General features: G+C 40.4%; 1 protein-coding gene across 4 annotated transcripts in view; it reads right to left on the bottom strand.

Annotated features, from left to right (window-relative positions):
• tbc1d32 (TBC1 domain family, member 32) overlaps positions 1-23047 on the bottom strand; it is a 96774-nt gene that overhangs the window by 70329 nt on the left and 3398 nt on the right. For all 4 annotated transcript variants that reach the window (XM_085381569.1, XM_085381571.1, XM_085381572.1 and 1 more), the window contains exons 4-20: positions 20924-21101; positions 20599-20670; positions 20037-20162; positions 19680-19758; positions 19180-19283; positions 19027-19088; positions 18641-18785; positions 18416-18475; positions 16839-16932; positions 15609-15746; positions 14054-14143; positions 11979-12127; positions 11396-11523; positions 10713-10914; positions 5112-5191; positions 4499-4637; positions 1438-1525 (exon numbers count right to left, since the gene is read on the bottom strand). In XM_085381569.1, coding sequence (XP_085237695.1) covers positions 1438-1525; positions 4499-4637; positions 5112-5191; positions 10713-10914; positions 11396-11523; positions 11979-12127; positions 14054-14143; positions 15609-15746; positions 16839-16932; positions 18416-18475; positions 18641-18785; positions 19027-19088; positions 19180-19283; positions 19680-19758; positions 20037-20162; positions 20599-20670; positions 20924-21101 — 1934 coding nt within the window. The remainder of the gene's footprint in view (positions 1-1437; positions 1526-4498; positions 4638-5111; positions 5192-10712; positions 10915-11395; positions 11524-11978; positions 12128-14053; positions 14144-15608; positions 15747-16838; positions 16933-18415; positions 18476-18640; positions 18786-19026; positions 19089-19179; positions 19284-19679; positions 19759-20036; positions 20163-20598; positions 20671-20923; positions 21102-23047) is intronic.

The raw sequence follows: 23047 nt of genomic DNA, 5'->3' as shown, positions 1-23047 counted from the left end.
GCACGTAACGGCTGGATAACAACATTAATGCAACCAAAATGTATGCACCCCTCACTGGAAAACTGGGGATACACTACAGTACATAAATGATGAAGTAAAGACATAACATTAGTATCATGGAAGAAGAAATAGTCAGTGCATCACGGGAAGCTCCCAGCAACAAAAGCTGCATTTGTATTGACACATAAACATTAATTTGTGAGCAATTTTCAGTGTATTTCAGTTAAATTAACAAGACAAATATAACAAAAGGGATTTTATACTTAGAAGAAGAATATGCAAACAGAGTACAATGACAAATTTAAACTATGAAAACTGCAAGTACTGCAGTTCTAGAGTTACAGATATACAATTAATCTTTGCATATCAGTGCTGTATAACCCAGGGAATGTACTGTATTGTATATAAAACAAGGACATAGCCCCCTAACAGCACCCATTGATTAGCGAAGTCCAGTTCTGAAACCTCAAGCAGATGCTTTGGGTCTTGGTGACAAGCTGGGGGTGAATGTAGACTTCTAAATGACACTGCAGGCCTTCCTTAAAGTATTGTTTTTGACTGGAAGGTTAACATTATCTACAAAAAGGTAATGTTACAAAAAAATTTAATGATTGAATAGTGATGGAAATCATAAACTGTTTTTCAGTGGTCATAGATCAAGTCAGCAGTAGAGTCTTTTTCTTACAGAATGGCTCTCTCACATAGAAAGCTTAGCAAACGGCCCATAATTTGTAAGCTCTGCCTGGACTATATCACTTTTTGAGGTCATCCTTCTTTCTGTCAGTCAGCCTTTTTATCGATGGCACAAACGTATGTCACATCATGGAACACATGAGTGCTCCACAGCCAGCGCTGCTCAACACAGCAGGGAACTGTTCTTGCGTGGCTAAAGTCATTAGAGAGAATAGGTTTCAGAGCGCAGCAGTGCTGTTATATGCGAAGGGCTGATAAGAAATCAGACTTTGTTTTTCCATAACCAGTTGAGTCGCCCCTTCTGGCCCATAGAAAGAATGCAGGATTAAAATATTTGTTCACTGGCTTCATTTTTTGGCCTCTTTTGACAAGAGTACGGTATTTCCTGGAGCCTTTTGCATATGGATACACCTAGTATCAGTATACAACTGATATGTGAATCCATTTATCTATGATTCACCATGCTACTTGTAAATGTGTTGCTGACAACAAAATCACATTTTCTCTTGCCTGAATGATGCTCACATCACACACCATCTTAATCCTTCCAAAACAAAAAGAAAAAAAGAAAACGCCTCTTCTTACTCTTTCTTACCCAGACAAAAACAGTTTGACAAATACATTTCTCCCTAAGCTGCCTGAAGTCTCCTTTATACCGACAACACAAAAACAACAACTTATAATATAAGCCTTGAGCATCACAGCTGACAAGTGTTTGTTGTGTCCAAGTAACTGCATTAATACCTGAACTGTGCAGAGCCACAACTCCCGGAGCAGTTGCTGCCACCTGTGTCACCATCACCCCGTAGCCAAACTTCTCGCAGCTGCTCACCTACAGAAAACACACAGAAATCTCATACCCCTAGAAATCTTTCAGCCTTTCACTATTGTAGTTTTTGCTCATCAGGTAAAAAATGAATGAGTGTTTGGAAAAAGGATGGAAAAGGTTTAGGTCAAATGTAGTGCTAATGTATGATAAAGGGAGATGTGTAAGTAAATCTAGGATTCTGGAAAGGCACAACATAATGTAGCTAAACATGCTGTGGAGAAATCAAATTGTAAATTGATTTTGGAGTGTGCAGGCCGTTCATTAATTACAACACAATGCCACAACTAAAAATAGACAAAATATAATTACATGCCATAATTAAACTGAAATGCTAAACTAGAGAAGCAATTACAATAGTGCGTAAACAATGGCGGTAAATTAAGCCCACAGGGGATCAGCTAAGGTTTGCAGCAAGCCTGAGTGTATGTGTGTTTACAATTTGAATCTTAGAAAGTGTGTTTCAGTGTCGAGCAGGGTGCTGTGAATACTAAGGAGTCCTCGGGAATTATGATTGTGGCCTTAAGGAGGAGCAGGATCAACAAATTACCACATCTTGTGAAGAATGAATTATGATATGATATTGATGATATTGATATTGATGACATGAGCCAGCAGAATGAATAAAGCTGACAAAGATTATGCCTGCTGCATAGGGAATAATACAACATAAACCCTTAATACAATGTGCATCCATAGTTTCTGCACAAATTTCTCTTTTTTTGTCTCATCAGTGATTATTCATTTTGTATCTCTCTAACTCAAGTCAGCATGACCCGGAAGATTCTGAGAGGCATGAAATTACTTTGGCACTTTGATAGGATCAATAAGGGCTGCCAAAGGATTTCCATAAAATGCAATAAAACATTAATGTAACTATGTCATGAGCAGTGCTTATCAGGACATGAAAACCCACCCTGATGAAAGCAGGACGATAACCTCAAACTACTAACAGTGCCTTTATAACCCAATGACTCGTTTTGTGACCACGTGCAATTTTTAAAGAATGCTATTTTAAATCTGACGTTGCATTGCTGGCACCGTTTTGATTGGAGGAATTTGAATCTCATGGAGCAAATCAATTCATAATGCCACTCCCCAACAGCCCACTTGATCTCGTCACTGCTACACTTTGGCCTCTCAGTGACTACATTTGAATTTGGCAGCATCCACGTGGCTACTCTTATATACTGTAGTTGTGTTAATGTGCAGCAGAGTGCTGCTACAGAGCATTTGGCTCAGGAAACCTCAAGCTTAACACAATCAAAATGCGCGCAAACTGGAGATACACTACTGTACATAATTAGTATGATGGAAACACAAGCAGGACAATTACCACAAATTAACTACGAACAGTTAAGTACATTATTACCCAGGGCTCTAGAGTGCGACCAATTTGGTCGCAAATGCGACCAAATTTTTCAGTGGTGCGACTAAAAATAAATATTTGGTCGCACAGGTGCGACCAACTGTTCCGGTAACGAAAAAAAAAATCTCTGCAACTCTCCGTGTGGTCAACAACAGACACACATTATGCCCCTATCGTGGACTAAACCAATCAGAGATAGTCAGGGGCGGGACTTCTCTGATTGGCCGTGGTCCAGTTGAAAGTGCAGGTGGAAGAGAGAGGTGAGTAGCTTGAATAAAGCGATATCAATTCATTAACGGATTCCACACAAAGACCTAAACACGGAGCGGACCTGACACATCAGAATCAGCTTCGTCTTTCTCGGCTTTCTCACCCGACGGCCCGAACACGGACACGCTGTCGGAGCTTAGCGATTCTTCGGGTCCGCGCTGTGTTTACGTCTTTTTGCGCTGATTCTGAGCTGCAGGTTTTGCCTCTCTCCAACCAAAATTCACCGAGCCTGCAGCAAAAGAAGCAGCAAACTGCGCTTCACATTTGATCAATGTCGTCATGAATTCCCTCTGACGTTTGCTGTTTTGCTTCCACCACGATAAAAATCACACTTCCTGCACAGCTCTCTCTCTCTCTGTACTCCAGGAACAGTTTCCCGTCTCAAATCTGTTTTCTGCATTATTCATTCGCTTATTACCCACCAGTCTAGCGTTGTTTACAGCGCTTTTTCTTTTTTCACTTAAATGACCTCGGACAAGAAAGCCTAATTTCTGCTGTTCAATACTGAAGAAATGTAAATTTCTTAAAATTATGCAAAATTGCAGAATATTTTTAAGGTTATCTGCTATAAAAAGCCAGACCAGGAAAATCTCCTTCATGTTTTCCTGTGTTTTATTCTCAGTTACTTTCACACAAAGGCATCTGCTGTGATTTTCACAATTCTGATGAAGTCTCATGTGTATCAGTACTGATAAATGATCAGAATTATAATATTTCTGACTGTCTGAGGCTAAATTGAATCAAATCAGGACTTTGAGAACCGGAATTGAATGGATTATAGAAATCAGTGATGATACTCAGCCCTAGTGAGCAGCCTAGGCCTGAGAGAAGTGGATGTAGCTGTGGGTAATAAGAAAAGATGAAAAGAACTATTGATAACTTTTTTGTTAAGTTAAGGCCTGATCTGTCTGAAATTCATAGCCAGTGCTCTGACACGGTGCCATCAATATTTGAATGCTGAAAAAGCACAGTGTATCCAGAAAACACATTATATGCTGCAATAAATGCACTGCCCAAGTGTCCCCTCTCCCCACGGCCTTTCAGCAGCAGACAGCAGCAAACAGGTCGTCAGAGGAGGCCAAGATGATGATTAAGTTTAACATTTTCTACAATATTGACAAAGCACTTTAAGCACAAGTTTGTTAGTTAATAATTTAGAAATTAATATTGTCTGTATGGACTTCCCCCCCCCCAAAGAAAGTGCACATGTAAAACTGCGGTGTTAAGCGATGCGGTTGAAAAATTTGAGTGCGCCTAACTTTTGTGCCGGTACGCCTAAATTTTTAAAGTTAGGCGTACCGGTGCGCCCATGTCAAAAAGTTAGTCTAGAGCCCTGTTACCTGAAGTTTTTTGGTAAAGCGAGAGAACATGTAGGAGACACATTCATTAATGGCTCCTGTCTGCTGGAGCAGCAGAAGGCCTTTTGGAGTGGCACCAAAATTCAACAGACTGTCCAATAATGTCTCCTCCCAAATGAGCCTGTTCACAAACAAGAAAGACAGAAAAATGATGGTGCTTTGTCCTCCCACTGCAAGAAACACAATATTAAAATCACTAGGAGTCAATTCCTTACACATAAAGACATTTTTTTAGATACCACTGTACTTTACTGTGAGCCATTTAATATCATCTGACATTTTCTGTGTATGTTGTTTTTATTCTACTTTTAGTTATCCATTTTTAGTTTGTTTCATATTGCTTTATTAAACTCTTGGGGCAATTTCATTTTATAGAGTCACTTTATTGTATTACAATTCGATTTTACATGGTGTCCTATAGTATTTTATTTAGATTGCTTCTTGTTGAAGATACACTGAAAAAAAGACATGATTAAATACCGCTGAACTCCAATACTCTTGTATTTTACTGGATGGTGTCCTCATTCATTGCTGTAATAAATATAGACATTTTGTAAAATTATTTAAAGTTGGATTTTACGATGTGCGGCCTCACATGTTCTGCAGCTCTTGGGTAGATGATCCAGCGCCAGCTCCAGGTACTGGAGTCTGAACCCTTTCTGACAGCGAGCTGGTCTAGAAATAAAGTTTTAAAAAAAGTATTATTACACAATATACTTTAATCATACTTTAATTACTCTATATTAAATTGAGTTTGTGAACATGAGGATCACCTGAAATATTAGACCACATTTACATCCTTAAATTAGAACGAATAAATAAATAATTAAGCAATCCAAAATCCCACAGAATGTGTTCATTTGTTTACTTGGTTCTTGACAGACTGAAAAAGTGCTCTAAACACCAGGATCTCATTTGCTTAACATGAAACAAGAAGGTGAGTAAACATGGAGCATCAGCTGATCCCACTGTCAGTCAGGATTAAACCTGCATTTTGTTTCTCCATTGAACAAATATGGGCATGCGTTTGAGACTTTCAAAGGAACACGATCCATTTTGTGACAGTAATAAAGTAATAAAACAATGTCTCATACACGTTAATTTTTATACCAGATGTTTTGAAAATAAACAGGTAGGTTGTGGGGCGGAACTGCTTTCACAGCTACTGAGGCACTACCAGTCACTGGGCAGCTTGACAGAAGGATTGCCTGTTATGCGTCAAGGTGTGGCTGATAGCTTCCGGATCAAAAATGCAGACATGGAGACACGAATTCAACTCAGACAGCTTTACTGCTGGAGCTCGGGAACCAAAATAGAAAAAACAGAAACTCAGACTTAATTGGATTCGATCATTTACTGGTTACATATGAGATGTGACAGACTGGGGAGACAGGACACAGAAACTAGACAAACACAAACTGACACAGAGTCAGAAAAGTAACCAAACATGGAGATTATACTGATTTACAGGGGCTTTACGGAGGTGAGTCTAGGACAGGAGACAAGGGGGCAAAACTGAAGTAGAATACAAGCAAAGCACAGAGCAGAATTAGGTAACAAAACTCTAGACTATCAATACATAAAGAAAAACCCGGAAAATACACAAAGCAACCAAAAACTCAACATACTGGGACAAAAACCCAGGGATGCTAACAGCGCCACTGAAACCTTCTCTATGACGCCCCTGTAAATGAACTGCAGCAGAGCTTCATTTTTGTTTGCATATTTTCTGGTTTAGCTTTGAAACACAAACTGCAGATTAAAGATAACTGATGCTGTGTCGAGTCAGAAACACCATTCCAAGAACTAAATGAAGCACATTACAAAGGTTAGTTAATTCCCACCATTTGCATGAAATGATGGTGCTTTTCAAGCTGTGTTGACTGAATAAAGCGAGAACGTGGCATTCATCAAGTAAATGAAATACAGCATACATATTCTAGCCAGGGATCTGATCATTACATACAGACACCCCTCCTTTACATATTTAGATAAAAGATTCAGAAACTGAGTTGGGCCATCATCTCTTATCCAGTCATGGCTCAGTTAGTCAAGCAAATGTCTCCTGGATTTGTTATATTTACAGTTATACTCTAAAAGTAACATATCTGGGAAAACAGCATTTTCTTAAATCACATCTTGGAAATGAAAAAAATCGACATCTATTGTTAACTTTGAGGGCAGTATCATTGTGGTGAAGACGTGATTGGTTTCCTTATACAACACTACTGTTTTTTGTTGTGGGTATTTGTATAATGTTTTATGTGTTGCATTTATGATATGTAGCTTATCTGCTACCTGGGTCAAGTCTCTCTTATAAAAGAGATAATAATAATAAAAAAAACATGTTTGATGAAATAAAATGGATTTCTTTAAACTGTTTCAAGTCAGCAAAACAGCAGGATGTGAAATTCTTGAGTGCACTTTCCATACAGTAAAGCACTGCTGTATTATTTGTGATCCAAAAAACCCCACTGCACTGTGTTTATAAACTGTTCCCTTTACCAAAGCAAGATTTATTAAAGAAAAGCTGGTGTAGAGTTTGGTTTATTTCCAAGCACACATGGTTTTGTGTTTGGGCAGAAAAGTTTCACATGATTCAAAGTTCAAATTAATCCTCATTTGTCTTATACTGGGCCTTGGTGCACCCCTACAGCTCTACAGAGCTATTCATCCTCCTTTTAATCCTACATTCTTCTGACTGGTTGCCCATAATATGAGCATCCACTACTGTAATCTTACATATATTATTCTATAATAATATATAGATCTGGATCAACAGTCGGGTATGGCACATGCTGCGTACTCGGTCTCTCGCATTTAGATCAGGAAATGAGATGGAGTACAAAGCTGCGAAGTATGGACTGAGGAAAGCCATCACAGTGGCTAAGAGGCAGTACAGAGAGAAGCTGGATGGCAAGTCCTGATGTAGCAACGCCTGCAGCACATCACAGAGTATAGGGCCACCACCAGCACCAGCACCATCAGCTCTGTAGGCGGTCTGCTGGATGATCTCAATACATTCTACACCCGCTTCAAGACCTCCCAGACCCTCTAGACCCCCCAGATCACCAGGACCTGCCAGAACCCCCAGACCACCCAACCCCCACCCCCGTCAGTGGTCTCAATAGACCAGGTGCACAAAACCCTGAGGAGGATCGACCCCCGTAAGGCAGCAGGACCAGACAACATCCCGGGACGGGCCCTTTAAGCATGTGCCAATGAGCTGGCGGAGGTTCTTACCTCTCCCTCAACCAGAACACTGTCCTCACATGCTTCAAGACCACAACCATCATCCCTCTCCCCAAGACAAGCCCAGCCACCTGCCTGAATGACTATAGACCAGTTGCACTCACTCCAATCATTGAAAAGTGTTTTGAGAGAGTGGTGCTGGCCTACATCCAGAGCAACATCACAGACACTCTGGATCCCCTGCAGTATGCCCGCCGGCCCAATAGGTCCACGTCAGACGCCATCGTTGCTGCCCTTCACTATTCCCTCTCCCATCTGGAAAACAAATACTCATACATCAGGGTACTTTTTGTTGATTACACCTCCTCCTTCAATACTGTCATCCCACACAAACTCACTCGCAAGCTGGCAACACTCGGCCTACACCCCACCCTACGTGACTAGCTACTGGACATTTTGACTGGCAGGGCCCAATCCGTCAGGATCGGCAACAGGACTTCAGTCAGCATTATTACAAACGCAGGAGTTCCACAAGGTTGCGTCCTCAGTTCCATCCTCTAGACCCTGTACGCCCACGACTGTGTCACCTCCAACAAAGATAACATTATTTTGAAGTTCGCAGACGACACTGCAGTGATCGGTCGCATCACTGGAGGGGACAAAGCGGCTTACAGGAGAGAGGTGGCCGGTCTGGTGTCATGGTGTGAGGACAACAACCTCACCCTCACCACTGACAAGACAAAGGAGATGATAGTAGACACGAGGAAGAAGGGGAGGCATCACCAGCCGCAGTTTAATCAGAATCAGAATCAGAATCAGAATACTTTATTGATCCCTGGGGGAAATTATTTTTTGTTACAGTGCTCCATTTTAAACCAACATTAAGACAAGACAGACAATACGCTAACTAAGAATAGTACAATATATACATATATATACATACATACATACATAAGTCACTTATAAATAAATATTTGGAAAAGAAACATGTGTAGCTGTAGCAGCAAACAGTGTGTTAAGTGGATGCGTTGTACAGGGAGATGGCCACAGGCAGGAATGATTTCCTGTGTCGTTCAGTGGTGCTTTTCAGTAATCTCAGTCTCTCACTGAACGAGCTCCTGTGACTGACCAACATGTCATGGAGTGGGTGGGAGGTGTTATCCAACATTGTCTTTATCTTGGACAGCATCCGCCTCTCCGACACCACCTTGAGGGAGTCCAGCTCCATCCCCACAACATTGCTGGCCTTACGGATCAGTTTATTAAGTCTGTTGGCATCTGCGACCCTCAGCCTGCTCCCCCAGCATGCAACAGCATAGAGGATCGCACTGGCCACCACAGACTCATAGAAAATCCTCAGCATTTTCTGGCAGATGTTGAAGGACCTCAGTCGCCTCAAAAAATAGAGACGACTCTGGCCCTTCCTGTAAAGTGCTGTGGTGTTTTTAGCCCAGTCCAGTTTATTGTCAATGTGTACTCCAAGGTATTTATAGTCCTCCACAATGTCAACACTGACCCCCTGGATTGAAACAGGGGTCAAGTGTTTCCTGGTCTTCCTGAAGTCCACGATCAGTTCCTTGGTCTTTGCCACGTTGAGCTGCAGATGATTCTGCTCACACCACGTGACAAAGGAGTCGACCACAGCCCGGTACTCTGTCTCATCATCCCTGCTGATGCATCCAACCACCGCAGAGTCATCAGAAAACTTCTGAAGATGGCAGGTCTCTGTGCAGTGGCTGAAGTCTGTGGTGTAGAGGGTGAAGAGGAAGGGGGAGAGGACAGTCCCCTGTGGTGCCCCTGTGTTGCTAATCACCTTGTCAGACACACACTGTGGGAGACGTACATATTGTGGTCTTCCTGTCAGGTAATCAACAATCCAGGACACCAGAGAAGCATCCACCTGCATCGCTGTTAGCTTATCACCCAGGAGGGTCGGCCTGATGGTGTTGAAAGCACTGGAAAAGTCAAAAAACATGACCCTCACAGTGCTCGCCGGCTGGTCCAGATGGGTGTAGACACGATTGAGCAGGTAGATGATGGCGTCCTCTGTTCCGAGACGAGGCTGATAAGCGAACTGAAGGGGATCCAGATGTGGTCTTACTATGGGTCGCAGCTGGTCCAGGATGAGCCTTTCCAGGGTCTTCATGATGTGGGAGGTCAGTGCCACGGGCCTGTAATCCTGGGGGCCACTGGGACGAGGCCTTGAAGTGGAGAGGGTGAGCAGCTTTAGATACCTGGGCGTCTACATCTCTGAGGACCTCACCTGGACACTGAAAACCTCACAGCTGGTTAAGAAGGCGCAGCAGCAGCTGTATTTCCTGAGGAGGCTGAGGAAATTTGGTATGTCGGCCACGATCCTCAGCAAGTTCTACAGCTGCATTGTGGAGAGCACGCTGACCAGCTGCATCACTGCAGCAAACTCCTGCAGAGAGTAATAACAACTGCAGAGAAGATCATCAGGATTCTGCTGCCCTCTCTGCAGAGCATCTACCATCACAGAGTCCAGAGGAGAGCTGCCTCCATCCTCAAAGACCCCACACACCCCCAACACGGACTGTTCACACTTCTGCCATCGGGACGAAGGTTTAGAAGTGTGAAATCCAGAACATCCCGACTCAACAACTCCTTCTTCCCCACTGCTGTCAGACTCTTGAACAGCTGAACTATTTTTGAACAGTAATAATAATTAACCTGTATTAATTATTAAGCTATAGCTCTTTTGCACACATCTCTGTTTCACACTTCAATATTTTGTCTCCTTTTCTGTCTTCATTTATTTATTTGTACTATTTGTATTTTGTCTGTTCTATTTCTATTGTATATATTAATCAGCATCTGTGGGTGGACAGCAAAGAAAGAATTTCATTGCACAAAGAAATGCATTTTTTTCTTTGAACACATGACAATAGACACTTTGAATCTTGAATCCTGAATCTTTGAATCTATAATAGCTCCACGTCAAATAATAAAGTCTCTGCAAATAGCACAAATTAGTTACATGTACCTTTTTCCACGCAGCAGCTAAAGCTTTGTGCAGGCCGTAGGGTCGTAGAACCTGCAGACCCTCGCAGGTGTTGTACATCTGCCGACAAACTAAAATAAAGGCTCCACATAATGAATGGGGCATATCAGATTCACACAACGATGGCAATTCCTTGTCGAGCAGCCTCTGGGTGAACTGTACGATGATATGAGCAGCAAAGGTTCTGCAGACGAGGGTGAAAAAAGACAATGTTTATTATAGAGCCACAACATGAGATTTTTAGATTGTAAGTATAGCAATTTCAACTTGTGGCTTTACATGCCTACACTGGAGGTCTCCAAAGCACTTTCATACACTCACATTTTTAATGAGCTAGCATACAGAAGTGAAGCCATAGGTGGTTGGTAAATACATTCTTGGTCATTCACAACAATAGAATGTGTTTCTGGACAGACTGAAGGAAACTACAGTGCAGACTAGTCATTGTCAGGCAACAGAATATAACGCAGTATAATATAACCCCAGCTGCTCACAAACCAGCAGCAGCCTCATGTTCCAATCTGCTCTCGGTGCAGAATAAGCAGGATTTGCTATGCAAATTTAACTCTGTATTAAAATCTTCCAGCTAAGTTAGGAAAATGTAATTTATTCATTACTATCAAGAATGACAAAACGACGCTGCGAATTTAATCACAACATCTCACCTCTCACTGTGGGCTGCGACGAGATTCTTCTCAAATAAGAAGAGCGCTAATCCTCTGTCTGTGTTTGCAATACGAGCCAGAATATCTGCAATGAGACTCAGGGTTGCTGCAGGAGACTTTAACTCAGCCTGCAAAGCACAGAAAATAAACACACAAAATTACCAACTGCTTCAGAAAAATTGGCACCTGAACAGATACTCAACACTGAAATAACACATTTATCTTTCACAATAATGGAACTGAAGAAAAAACTACTACATTTCATAACCAAAGCCTCTGTAATTCCATTTTCTGGAAGGCTGAACGATGACAAGTCCTTACGCAGAGGACAGCTATGTTACTCTTAAGATGAGGAGTCTCCATTTGAAAATTATTGCACTAAAAATGTAAAAGGAAAGTAGTTTACATGCTTATTTACTATGAGTAGAAAGTCATGGTTGGACACTTTACACTTGAAACTGTATGAATCAAAAACCTTTTTTGTAATCTGCAAATGGTGTGTGTGTGTGTGTGTGTGTGTGTGTGTGTGTGTGTGTGTGCGTGTGTGTGTGTGTGTGTGTGTGCGTGTAGGTATGCTTGTGACCTTCTGTCCATTGAGCAGCGCTATAACAGGAGTTAGTAGCTTCTCTATAACTGGAGTCTGATAGAGACACTCTGTAGCGCATTCTGTCTGTTCACATAGCATCCAAAGCACCTCCATCACAAGGGTGCTGGGCGACAGGACGTCCGAACCTACCGAAAGTAAATGAATTAATATGCATTTAACGACATTAATTAGCTGAATTAAATGCATATGAAATCATCTAATTACATTAATACCCACTAGGATTATATCTGCCCACTAGGTTTACACTTTTAGATCACCTAAATATGCAATCAATGACCATTTTGTGCTGCTTTCATGTCAGTAAGATGATTCAAGCCAATACTAGCAAGTTGTACCTAACAAAGTGGCCAATGAACTTGTATTTCCACTATTTTGAGATATGCATATATCCACCGACTTTTTCTCATATCACAGCCTTATTCCACAATGGCTTAAATTCATGTTTCACCTCAAACAGACACAGTTTCAGCATTCCTCTATGGAGAGAGAAGAACCTTACAAGAGAATAACTATTTCTACAGCAGTCCACCAGGCCTATATAGTAGCCAGACAGTAGCCAGTCAGTAAAAGACACATGACACCCAACCTGGAGTTTTTTCCCAAAATGCACCTGGAGGACTCTCAGACCCGGAGAAACTAAATTATCTGGTCTGATGAAACAAAAGTTTTTGGCCTGAATGCTAAGCGCCATGTCTAGAGGAAACCAGGTGCCACTCATCACCTGGCCAATAACATCCCTACACTGAAGCATGGTGGTGTGGATGTTTTTTGTTAGCAGGAACTGGGAAAGATGAACGAAGAAAAGTTCAGACGTAGTTAATGATAACGTACTCCAAAAGGCTCTGAACACAGACTGGGTCTAAGGTTCATTTTCCAGCAGGACGACAAGATAACAAAGGAGTGGTTTCTGGACCACTGTGTGAATGTCCTTGAGCGAACTATTGTGAAATGGCTGTGTACTAATGCAACCAGCCAGATGGAGCTTGAGAGGTTGTGGTAAGAAGAATGGGAGCAACTGCAAAAAAAATAGATGTGCCAAGCTTGTAGCATCATACCCAAAGAGACTTCAGGCTGTAACTGCTGCCATAGGCGCTTTAACAAAGTGACGAGCAAAGACTGTGGATACTTAAATACGTGGTATATTCTTGTTATTATATTTTTAATAAACAAAAGAACTCTAAGCAAACTTTTTCACTTTGTCATTAAGGAGTACTATGTGTAGGATTTTGAGGTGAAAAATTAATTGAATCCATTTTGGACTAAGGCTCTAACATGACAAACTGTGGAACAAGTAAAGCGCTTTTGAGAAGCACTTTATTTCTGATATATGCCAATACATGCCCAAAGATACAGAGAACACAGATGATGTCTGTGAGGATCATAAATGAATATCTGGGACCAATCTTTATAAGAATGTTGTTGCTTTTAATACTACATGCACATAACTCTAAGACTATTAAAAGCCACGTATAACTAGAGTTCAATGTTGTGTAACAAGAGAAAATTACAAAAGTGAAGATTTACAAGTCATGTTTGTGTTATAGCTGGAAACTTAGCCTAATGGGGCTTTAAATTCAAACATCTTACCCTCCATTCGAGACTAAATCTGTCGCAGAGTGCACTGTGCTGTATCATATTGCTGCTCAAAATACAATCTCAAGAATGCTTCATGTGATCTGCATCAGACAGCAGGTAAAATATTAATATAAATATCTGTCTTAGTCAGCATGACTCTCTGTCTCAGCCAAAGGAGATTACCCTCTGACAAAGTCAAGGTGGGGAACAATATTGATCACTGGACCAACATTTCTCTAACGTAATTCATGAGAATGAATGGGGCAATAAAGTCTTCAAGGAGACAAATTAAGTACTACACGACTCAGTACAAGGTTAAGAGATAAAAGATATGGCCCGAGGAGTTCTTTTTCCATCTCATACGTTGGGTCACTAACCTACCTCAGCAGTTGATTTGAAATTCTCCTATCTGAACAGAGACCAATAAGGAAGCTGAAATTCTACTATATACCCGCGTGTGCGTATGCATGCCCTACCTGTGTGTGAGGAATCCCTGTCCAGAGGTCTAGGGTGTTTATACATTATGTTAAGCAGGATGACAACGAGGTCTGTCAGGGTAACAGGATCTGAAATAGACATAATAAATCAATCAATCAGTTGATAGTCACCGTGTCTAGACAGCGACTAAAAATATTAGGTGGGTAAGGAAATAGTCCATATCAAAAGTTAAGGTAACCTTAGAGACAAGGATCAGCCCCTTGTGTGTAGTTCACTTAACATATTATGTGCACAGTGGGTTTTAGTATCCACAGACTTTTAAAAGTGTCTTAATATGACATTTCATTACAAGCCTAAATATCACCAACAGTTCCTGGTTGCACGTACTACAATAAAGAGAGCTTCTGCTTTTCTAAAACTTTAAATAAAAGAAAATATTTGGGAGTAGGACTTTGTTCTGAAAAAAAAAAGAAAATTAAAAACATTTAAGAAAACTAAGAAAAAGATATTCAGATCTCTCCTTTTCTCACTGTGCATCTGTTTCATGCCATTAACCTTGAATGATTCATCTCCCAGTACCATCCTATAGGTGCAGATGGTCTACAGTTCAAACACTGTGTCCTTTCTTTCTATGTTCATCTCTTCTCTCTACATCTTTGTCTCCCCCTGTAACCTGTGAGACAACCTGAAGAACTCTTAAAAAAGAGATTCTCTTGTTTCCCCACATTCACCGAATTCTTCCTCATAAGGAATCAATTTATTGCTTGGTTTCTCATTATTATTATAGTGTTGTATAGTCGTAGCATGAGTACATAAAGCGCCATGGTATAACTATATATACATTATATTAAATAAAACTATAACTATAACAAGAAAATGTTAAACTGAAAACACTAAACACTGAATATACTGCTAAAAATCTGAAGGCAGAACAGACTGCGACTGTGTGGCAGGACAGTGAATTGAAGTTATACTGAACTCCAGACTCCAGACAGCTACATATGTGAACACCTGGCGTCAGTGGTGCTCTCACAAAAATAAAAAAATAAAAAATCCTGGTAGAATACCGCACTTAGATTTTAAAATGTCATAGTACATGTTTTTAAAAAAACTGCAGTGAAAGCTTTAGGAGGTGATAAACTATAACACACAGATAGGGTATCCAGGTCAACACTTGAAGATGTGGTCATTATCCATGAGTTGCTGGTCAACACCCTAGTTGTGTAACCTATGTTGGATAAAATTACAAAACAGGGGTGATTTGACTGTACACGAATGTCCTGAGAGGAGTTATTAATTAGTAAATCAATTACAGTTCAGGAAATTCAGATGATGAGTCTGCTTTAATCAACTGACTAAGTGAAATGTAACTATTATGTAACTTTATTAGTAATTACAGTGGGGTGGAGGGCTAAAATCTCTGTTCGAGGGAGGATTATACATGCTGATCAGACACAGTCCTGCACTATAAAGATTACATCTACTAAAGGAGATATGACGATCTGTACATGGCAATAAACTCTCAAGATCAGTGTCAAGATGATACAACAGACGACATGTTGAGTTATGTAACATAATCCTGCACCATCAAACCTTTGTATTTCCTTATTTTGATGGGAAAGAGCTTTTTTCCATTGGTGTAGATGATGAGCTTCCCTAGGACACACAGAGAGTGAACAAAGCAGCAATACTCGAGCTCTTTTCCAGAATAAACACTCCTCTGTACCAAACCTGAAACATTAAGAGAAAAATCAAAGTGATACATTGTTACAATATATTACTGATATTGTAACAGATGATTTAAGGAACTAAAATGAGAAAAAGAGAAGAAAACAATGTGGAAAAAAAATGTGGCAGCACTGAGATGGACACAGTTTTCACACTGTTCATATCAAAGGCCTCAGAATTACAATGAGACTGACAGGTGAAAAAATGTGTCAGGCTTGCAGTGTCTCTAGAGAGCAGAAAGCCAAAAGAGGCACAGCTCGGAAAAAAACTATGTCTTTTATGAGGACTATATCAGTGGCGAGGGAACTGGCATATCGCAACTTATCCAAGACAAGGTCACAATGTTCAGTCTCAAGGAGCCAGCTGGCTTACAGGAGATAACAGGCTCCACTTGCATTCCCTTATGCCCCATCTGCACCTGTATTCATTCTGGTTTATTCCATTTTAGCACGTAGCTTTGCAAATGGATATGCACCATGTCCATGTTACTCTATAATTATCATGTTATTTTTAATTTATCAAATACTTGACACAAACAGATAATTTCGTAAAAAAGTTAGAAGGAATTCATTAAAAAATGTTTCCTAAAATTTGAGAAAAAAAAAACACTTAATGGTGATGCAAAGGGCTGTCGATAATCTCCAGTATTGCCTCTTGTTTGTACACATTGTTGAGAACGTCATTCAAAACTGGACTGCGTCATGTAATATGTAATGTATTCCTGAAGTGTTGCTATGCCAATTTGTCAGTGTTATAACTTGTCCTTTCCACCATTTTTCCTCTGTCCACCTATGTTTTAATGTCTGTGCATAAAAGAAGCTGAATAAATGATGGCAAAGTCTAGGTACGAACACTCAAAGGCTTCAAATGAAGCATTACTTTCTCATTAGACTTTCACAGTAGTTCACTCTGAGAGTTTTATTTTTTGGTTTGTTTCACAAGACACATTAAATCAGCATTACTGCAAATGTGCTGATGCTTAGCACACAGGGAGAGGCCCAGAGTGAAGTTTGGTATTTGAATATGCCTGAGAGAGTACACAAACCTGATGAAGAAATAATGAGATTAGGGAGTGGTTGTTTTTTTTTAACTTGCCAATGCTCCGCTGCTCCCCTGACTCAGTTGTCTCATTTGTGAAACGTTCACAGGACTCATTGTACTTGATGCACTGCTGAAGAGCTGCTACAGCCTGTGAAAGAAAAGATATAATGCATGTTGCTTCGGATGCTAAGCATGTTAAATTAGCTGAATAAAATGACGACGGCTAATGTGCATTGCCAAATTTGTAGACTACTGTCATAAACAGGCCAAAAACTGAACAATTACTTAAAAATTCAGTCAGAATCTCAGTGCAACCTCCTCTTATCCAATCAAGAGATTTAAGACTAGAAGCCATGCTTTTAATCTAAATCCAAGCACTGTGGGGAATTTTAATGCCCTGCGATGCAAGAGCAGTTTAGGCTTACAGTGTTTCAGAAAGATATTGGCAGTTTCTTTAGAGAAAGTTTCAGCGGCGATTCCACAGTAACTCTTCTAAAGTCACAGTTAAAAGGGAGGTTTGAGCTAAAAAAAAAAGACCAATTCTTGAATGTCAAAGTGCCACTCCTGTTCTGTGCCCTTTTGTCTAAAAGACCAGTACACTGAACTGTTTGGCTGTGATTTACACCTGCACCCCACAAAATGACACAAACAGGACCATTTTCATAGGAGGTGTCAGAAGCAGTTAGATACAGCCAGTCTTTTGGAAAATCTCTTTAGCTTTTCAACAAGTTTACATCTTAGTAAAGGTAGAATTTAGGAGAAGGTTCTCAATAAGGCCCAAAAACCAAACCAGAAAATGCTGACTGTAGCATTTTCTGTCATTATGCAAATGTGCTGTTTATAAGATTGGGAAAACCTGCAGTCAGCTGAGAATGAGCAAGTCACTTGGATGAGTGGCGAAACGTTTCTCCCACTGAAAACGCTACGTCCAGATGAACAGAATCAACTTTTGGAGGCTGACTACAGCATTTCAATATGGAAACAGGTCACCCTTGGGCTCTGCAGGTAAATGGATTTGTTTGGGAAAAACCAAGATTTTCATCAGTTCACCAGTTTCCTCTGGTCCAATCACAGCTTTGCTTTCTCATGAGCACAATGTCTGTTTTAGATGCAAGTTTTGATGCCTTTTGGATGACCCAAGAACCAGGCCAATATAATGTTTGCCTGATACTATCAGCCACTATCTCACAGATATAATAATTTCAGGATTTTTGTTGTCAAATATGCACCAACAGAAAAAAAAATGTCTTTTATTCAACCACAAAGCAAAGAAATGTGTGAGGGTCAGTTAGAAATGTTGTAAAGACATATTTTGTCCAGCAGTGTTTACAGAGCACTCAGTATCATTTGAAGCACAGAGAGTAGTATCACAGCTTAGCAGATGGTAATATATTCCCTTTTAATTTAGCTCCAACTATATGCATATATATGGACAGAAAGCATGTGAGAGAGAATATCTTGATATTGACTTTAAAAAAAAAAAATCCCTAATAATATCTATCTGTACTGTCCTCAAATATCCAGTATTGACTCGGGTTAATCCTTTTGATGTTCATTTGCTCCCCTCTTGTCTCAGACCTTTCAGAAGTACAAAGCAGTGAAAGATCCTTATTATTGAGTAAACCACTCACCACAGACTTGTATTTTCTCTCCAGGAGTCTGAGAATCACAGCCCTGCTGTAGTAGCCATGCTGAGAGGGAGGCAGAGGCCAGGAGAAAACCAGAAAAAATATACGTTACAGAGTGCAATATAAACAAGAGAGGATGGAGATCAAAACATTAAAATGCAATACACAAACACAGCGGTTCATACAAAAATTCAGTCTGTGTAAATCTGAAACTGTGGGCATACACACCATCCACTTTTTAAACCAAGTGGCTTTTACATCCAGTAAAGCCAGTAAGTGAACTGGTTCCAGGACTCTCTCAGTTCCTGGTGAGCCATGTTCGTGATGGAAGGACAGCAGGGAAAAGGTGTTTTCTATAACTTCTTCCATGTATCTATAAGCAAGGTCGAGAAACAAAAACACAAAATAAGTTCACAGTCCGTTCCATCATTCTATAAATAATTACGTATATTAAGTGATATGTATTTGTGGGTCAAATTTCACACCCTCTTAAAATGAATCATTTAAAAACGTACTAAGTGTTCTTTTTTTTATACATCAGATTTGAAAAGTAGCATCTGGATAGTCCGTGATGGTTGGGCACACAATCAAGAAACAAGATAAAGACAACTTACTTCTCTGGATGACGTATCCAGAAGTTAGTCACCTCCTTTTGAAAATCATTCATCAGTCGAATCTGAAACAAGACACACAGAGAGAAAAACAGTGTGTGCACTTTATTTTTGACATGATATAGTTAAGAAGCTCTTGTAGAAAAGTTGCTGTACCTGCTTGAGGAGACGACTGATCTCAGGCCTGTTAACGTCAATGGTAGCTGAGCCACTTGGAAAGCTCAGCTTATGGGACAGAAAACTTGACTCCACAGATTTAGCTGCACATTCAAAGGCAAATTCTTATTACAAGCCACACAAGATAATATGGATTTTGGATGTATAGCAGTGAGCTACAACCACTCAAAGATACAGTAAGTAACATGGATCACATTAGTACAGTTGCATTTTCTGCTTGGAAATTTCCTGAAAGTAACCTCGTCCCATAAAATCCACAAACCAAACATCTCCTTCCATCTAAACATAAAACCAAAACTACTTCCCATGTGTCACTGAATAACAAGCTGCTTTTCATTTGCTCTGTAAATAAACAAGTGACCCTTTAAGATATACTTTTTTTTTTATTTTACTTTTTAAAAAACATCTTTGTTTAATTCAAACACAACAGTTCAGCACACTACATTAAAACCCAGAAGGGTCCATTGAGAGTTACCTACCCAGGCTTGTGTAAATTTCTCGTGTCACATTCAGAGGAGAGGATGAGAGGCTTTTAGCAAAGAATCGCAGCGCATTATCCTGACAGAGGTGAGATGACACGCGTGAACATACATTCACAGCCATTTATATAACCAATCAATGATACCTACGTTCTAAATGATAAGAAAATTCAGTGAGAAGAACAGAAAGAAGATTAAGGATCCGTGGAATGAGGAACAGGTTTTTCAATGTTCAATTATAAAGCATAAAATCGTTAATAACAACAACATGGTTATTATTGATTTATTTATTAATGAATAAATGATTAATGCTACTTATTTTACTGCAGTGTGCAGATGAGGCTGCTCAGGACTCACACTGAGGTCGGGATCCGGCTCGCTCAGAGCTACGCAGAGGTTCAGACGCAGGCTGCTCCAGCTCTCACAGCTAAGCACATCAGATGTAGGAGCACGGCAGAGGACCTTCAGAGCCTCCCAACGCACCTACACACAGACTCACATCAAGCACCTGGACTACACTGCCAATTATGCCGAGGAGTGGTTCGTAACCTTTTAGCTGGTTAACCCTTTACACAAACCAATGTCTACTTGCAACCCTACTTGCAAGTGCTAACTGTGCCAACAAACAGCGACCGTTTCACTCAAACTGATTCAAAATCAGTTTAAGTGCAAAATTAAACAAGACCATCTCCAGTTTTTCCAACATGGATAAATGTGAAGATAATGTCAAGTTAAAAGATTAAGACAAAGAAAAAAAACCCTGATTAGAAATCTACAGAAAGATTAAAGGGACATTTTTCTCGCTCTTGCCTGCAACTCTTTGAAGAGACCTGATCATCTAACTGGGAAAGATGGATTTGTGCTACAGAATCCTCCAGTGACCTAAAGAAAAACCAAAAGATATGTCTAAGTTGTTTACCTCTTTGGGCTTGCTGGAGTCAAGCTTTTCAGCCAAAATTTGCAGCTGCTCTTGTCTAAAGAATCCATAACTCTGGGAATGAAAAAAAGACAGGAAATGGGGGGGAAAGCGTCATTACTCACCAAAAAGCAAAAAGAAAATATCTCTCAAAACAGCTTCACTCTATGTCTAAAGATTGATTTTCACCCCCGTTCCATGTATCATGGAAAGAAAGAAACTTGTGAAATTAATGTCATCCAGAAATTGGGGCCAGAATACAACATAAAGGCAAAAAATTAATAAAACAAGCGTTTATTGGCATCATTTGTAAGCAGTTTTCTCTAACCCGACTGAAGGACGAGCCACTGTCAGAGCAGTTGTCAGTGAACTGGATGTTGGACTGCCTATGCTGCTTCTCTTGGTGCGTCTCCTCCTTTCTCAGCTGGTCCTCCTCAGACTTGTTTTTTAAAGACTCCACAACTGTTATCATGGTGTTTTTTAAGGTGTGTATCATCTGCTGGTACCTGTCATAAAGAGAGAAAGTGAATGAGCTAAACTAGGTCAACCAATATGATTGCATGAGTCACAGCAAGCCTAAACATTGCTTCATATGAAACTCAAGTGAAAGGTAATTACTGCATCAATTTATAGCTGAAAGCAGGGAAATTCAGCGCTGAGATTGGATGGTGCAGTTATCCAATATGGAAAAAAAGAAAGAAATATACTGTAAATACAAATGAGATTTATCCACTTTTTAAAATAACCGCCAACTGACAACTTAACTTTAATACCACAAATACATTTGATGGCCTTGGATAGCTTCTTATTAAAGAACATTAATCCAGGGTTTTGGCTAAGAATGGGATTATGGGAGATGGCTACACATGACAGTAAGTTCTCTTAAAACTGAAATTAAATACAACTAACTAAATCCAACTGCTACTTAAAGTCACCATGAGAGTTCGGTACACCCAGGCTCTAAACAGTAAACCCAAGATGTCACTGACAGGTTCAAAACAGTGGAGTTTAGTTGGCTTATTCAGTGTAAAATATAGAGACTGTGGATGAGAAATGAGCTAAGAGCAGAAAGTCAAGTATTTGCTTGTACAAATTTGACAAATTACTATTAAGGACATGTGCAGAGGTTCTTAAGTCCCATTTTCCACTTTCAGTTCCTAACATTTATCTTTTGAATCTCACTAAAACCTCTTTTGAAGTGCCAAAATGTCCCCTGTGTACAAAAACACCGGTGGCAGCTTTATATGAAAATGTAGGACACAGATTTGTACTAGAGCCTCTTCTTGTTTGTGGTGATGGACAGGTTTACAGATGAGGTTGGGCAGGAGTCTCTGTGGACTGTGTTGCTCGCAGACAACATTGTGATCTGTATTGAGAGTGGGGAGCAGGTAGAGGAGAGCCTACAGACACGGAGATGTGCAGTAGAAAGAAGAGGAATGAAAGTCAGCGGTATCAAGACAGAAAAAAATGTGTGAGCGAGTGAGGCAAATGGAAAGGTGAATGGTGATGCAAGGAATAGAGGTACTAGAGGTGGGGTTATGATCCAAATCAATGGGGAGTGCACAAAAAAAGGTAAGGAGAGAGTGTGCAGGTAAGGTGGAGTAGGTGGAGAAGAGAATTAAGGTAGCAGCCTTAATAAAAAGGTAGGTTTAGAGTATGAGATGGCAGTAAGACCACTTATGTTGCTCAGATTAGAAAGGGTAGCTAAGAGAAAAGTCAGGAGGTGGAGCTAGAGGTGACAGAGTGAAGGTCATCGACAGGACAGCTGAGGCTGGACAGCTGAGATGGAGCTGAGCGCATGTGTGTGTGGTAGTTGTGGCTCAGGAGGTAAAGTGAGTCACATGCAAATCTGGAGGCTGCTAGCTTGATCACCTGCCTATACGCTTCCATCAGAGTGTGTGTGCAAATGTTAGAAAGATTTCTGCGTGTGTGTGATAACGCTTAAAAAGTGCTCAGTTAAAGCAGAAAAGAGCGAAAGGGACCATCTCCTGTGTTTAGGGGCTGATTGCCCCTCTTTAGGCATTGGTGCCTGGACCTGAGAGTATAAAGTGTGTATGGGGAGTGTGTGTACTGCATTCATTTTTTCAGCGTGTCTCCATGGTAGTGAATTCATGCTTGTGTCTGTGTATGCCTGTTTGTTTGTGTATCAGGTCAGGTGTGGGGGCCTATATGGCCCTGCCACATGCCCTGCCAGTGGCTGGTGCCCCCACCCACTAATGCATTGGTGATTCTTGGGGGGCAGGGCTGTGGTGTCCCACACAAACACTAGACATTTCCATGAAGATACCTTTTGAACACAAGCGTGCTCACGCACAGAGGTGTACAAACAGATACTCACAGACACACTATTGTAGTTGGCTGCTGCCTCTAAAAATATCTTGTATTATTAGTACTGTGTGCTGTTCAGTAAAATGTATTATTCATTATTTACTGTTATTTATGCATATGTTAG

This window comes from Rhamphochromis longiceps, linkage group LG15, assembly GCF_057381845.1.
Source record: "Rhamphochromis longiceps isolate RC_006_pf linkage group LG15, R_longiceps_female_GT1.1, whole genome shotgun sequence".
NCBI classification, from domain to species: Eukaryota; Metazoa; Chordata; class Actinopteri; order Cichliformes; family Cichlidae; genus Rhamphochromis; species Rhamphochromis longiceps.
The sequence above is the reverse complement of the archived record's forward strand: the minus strand, read 5'-3'. Positions and strand labels throughout refer to the sequence as shown.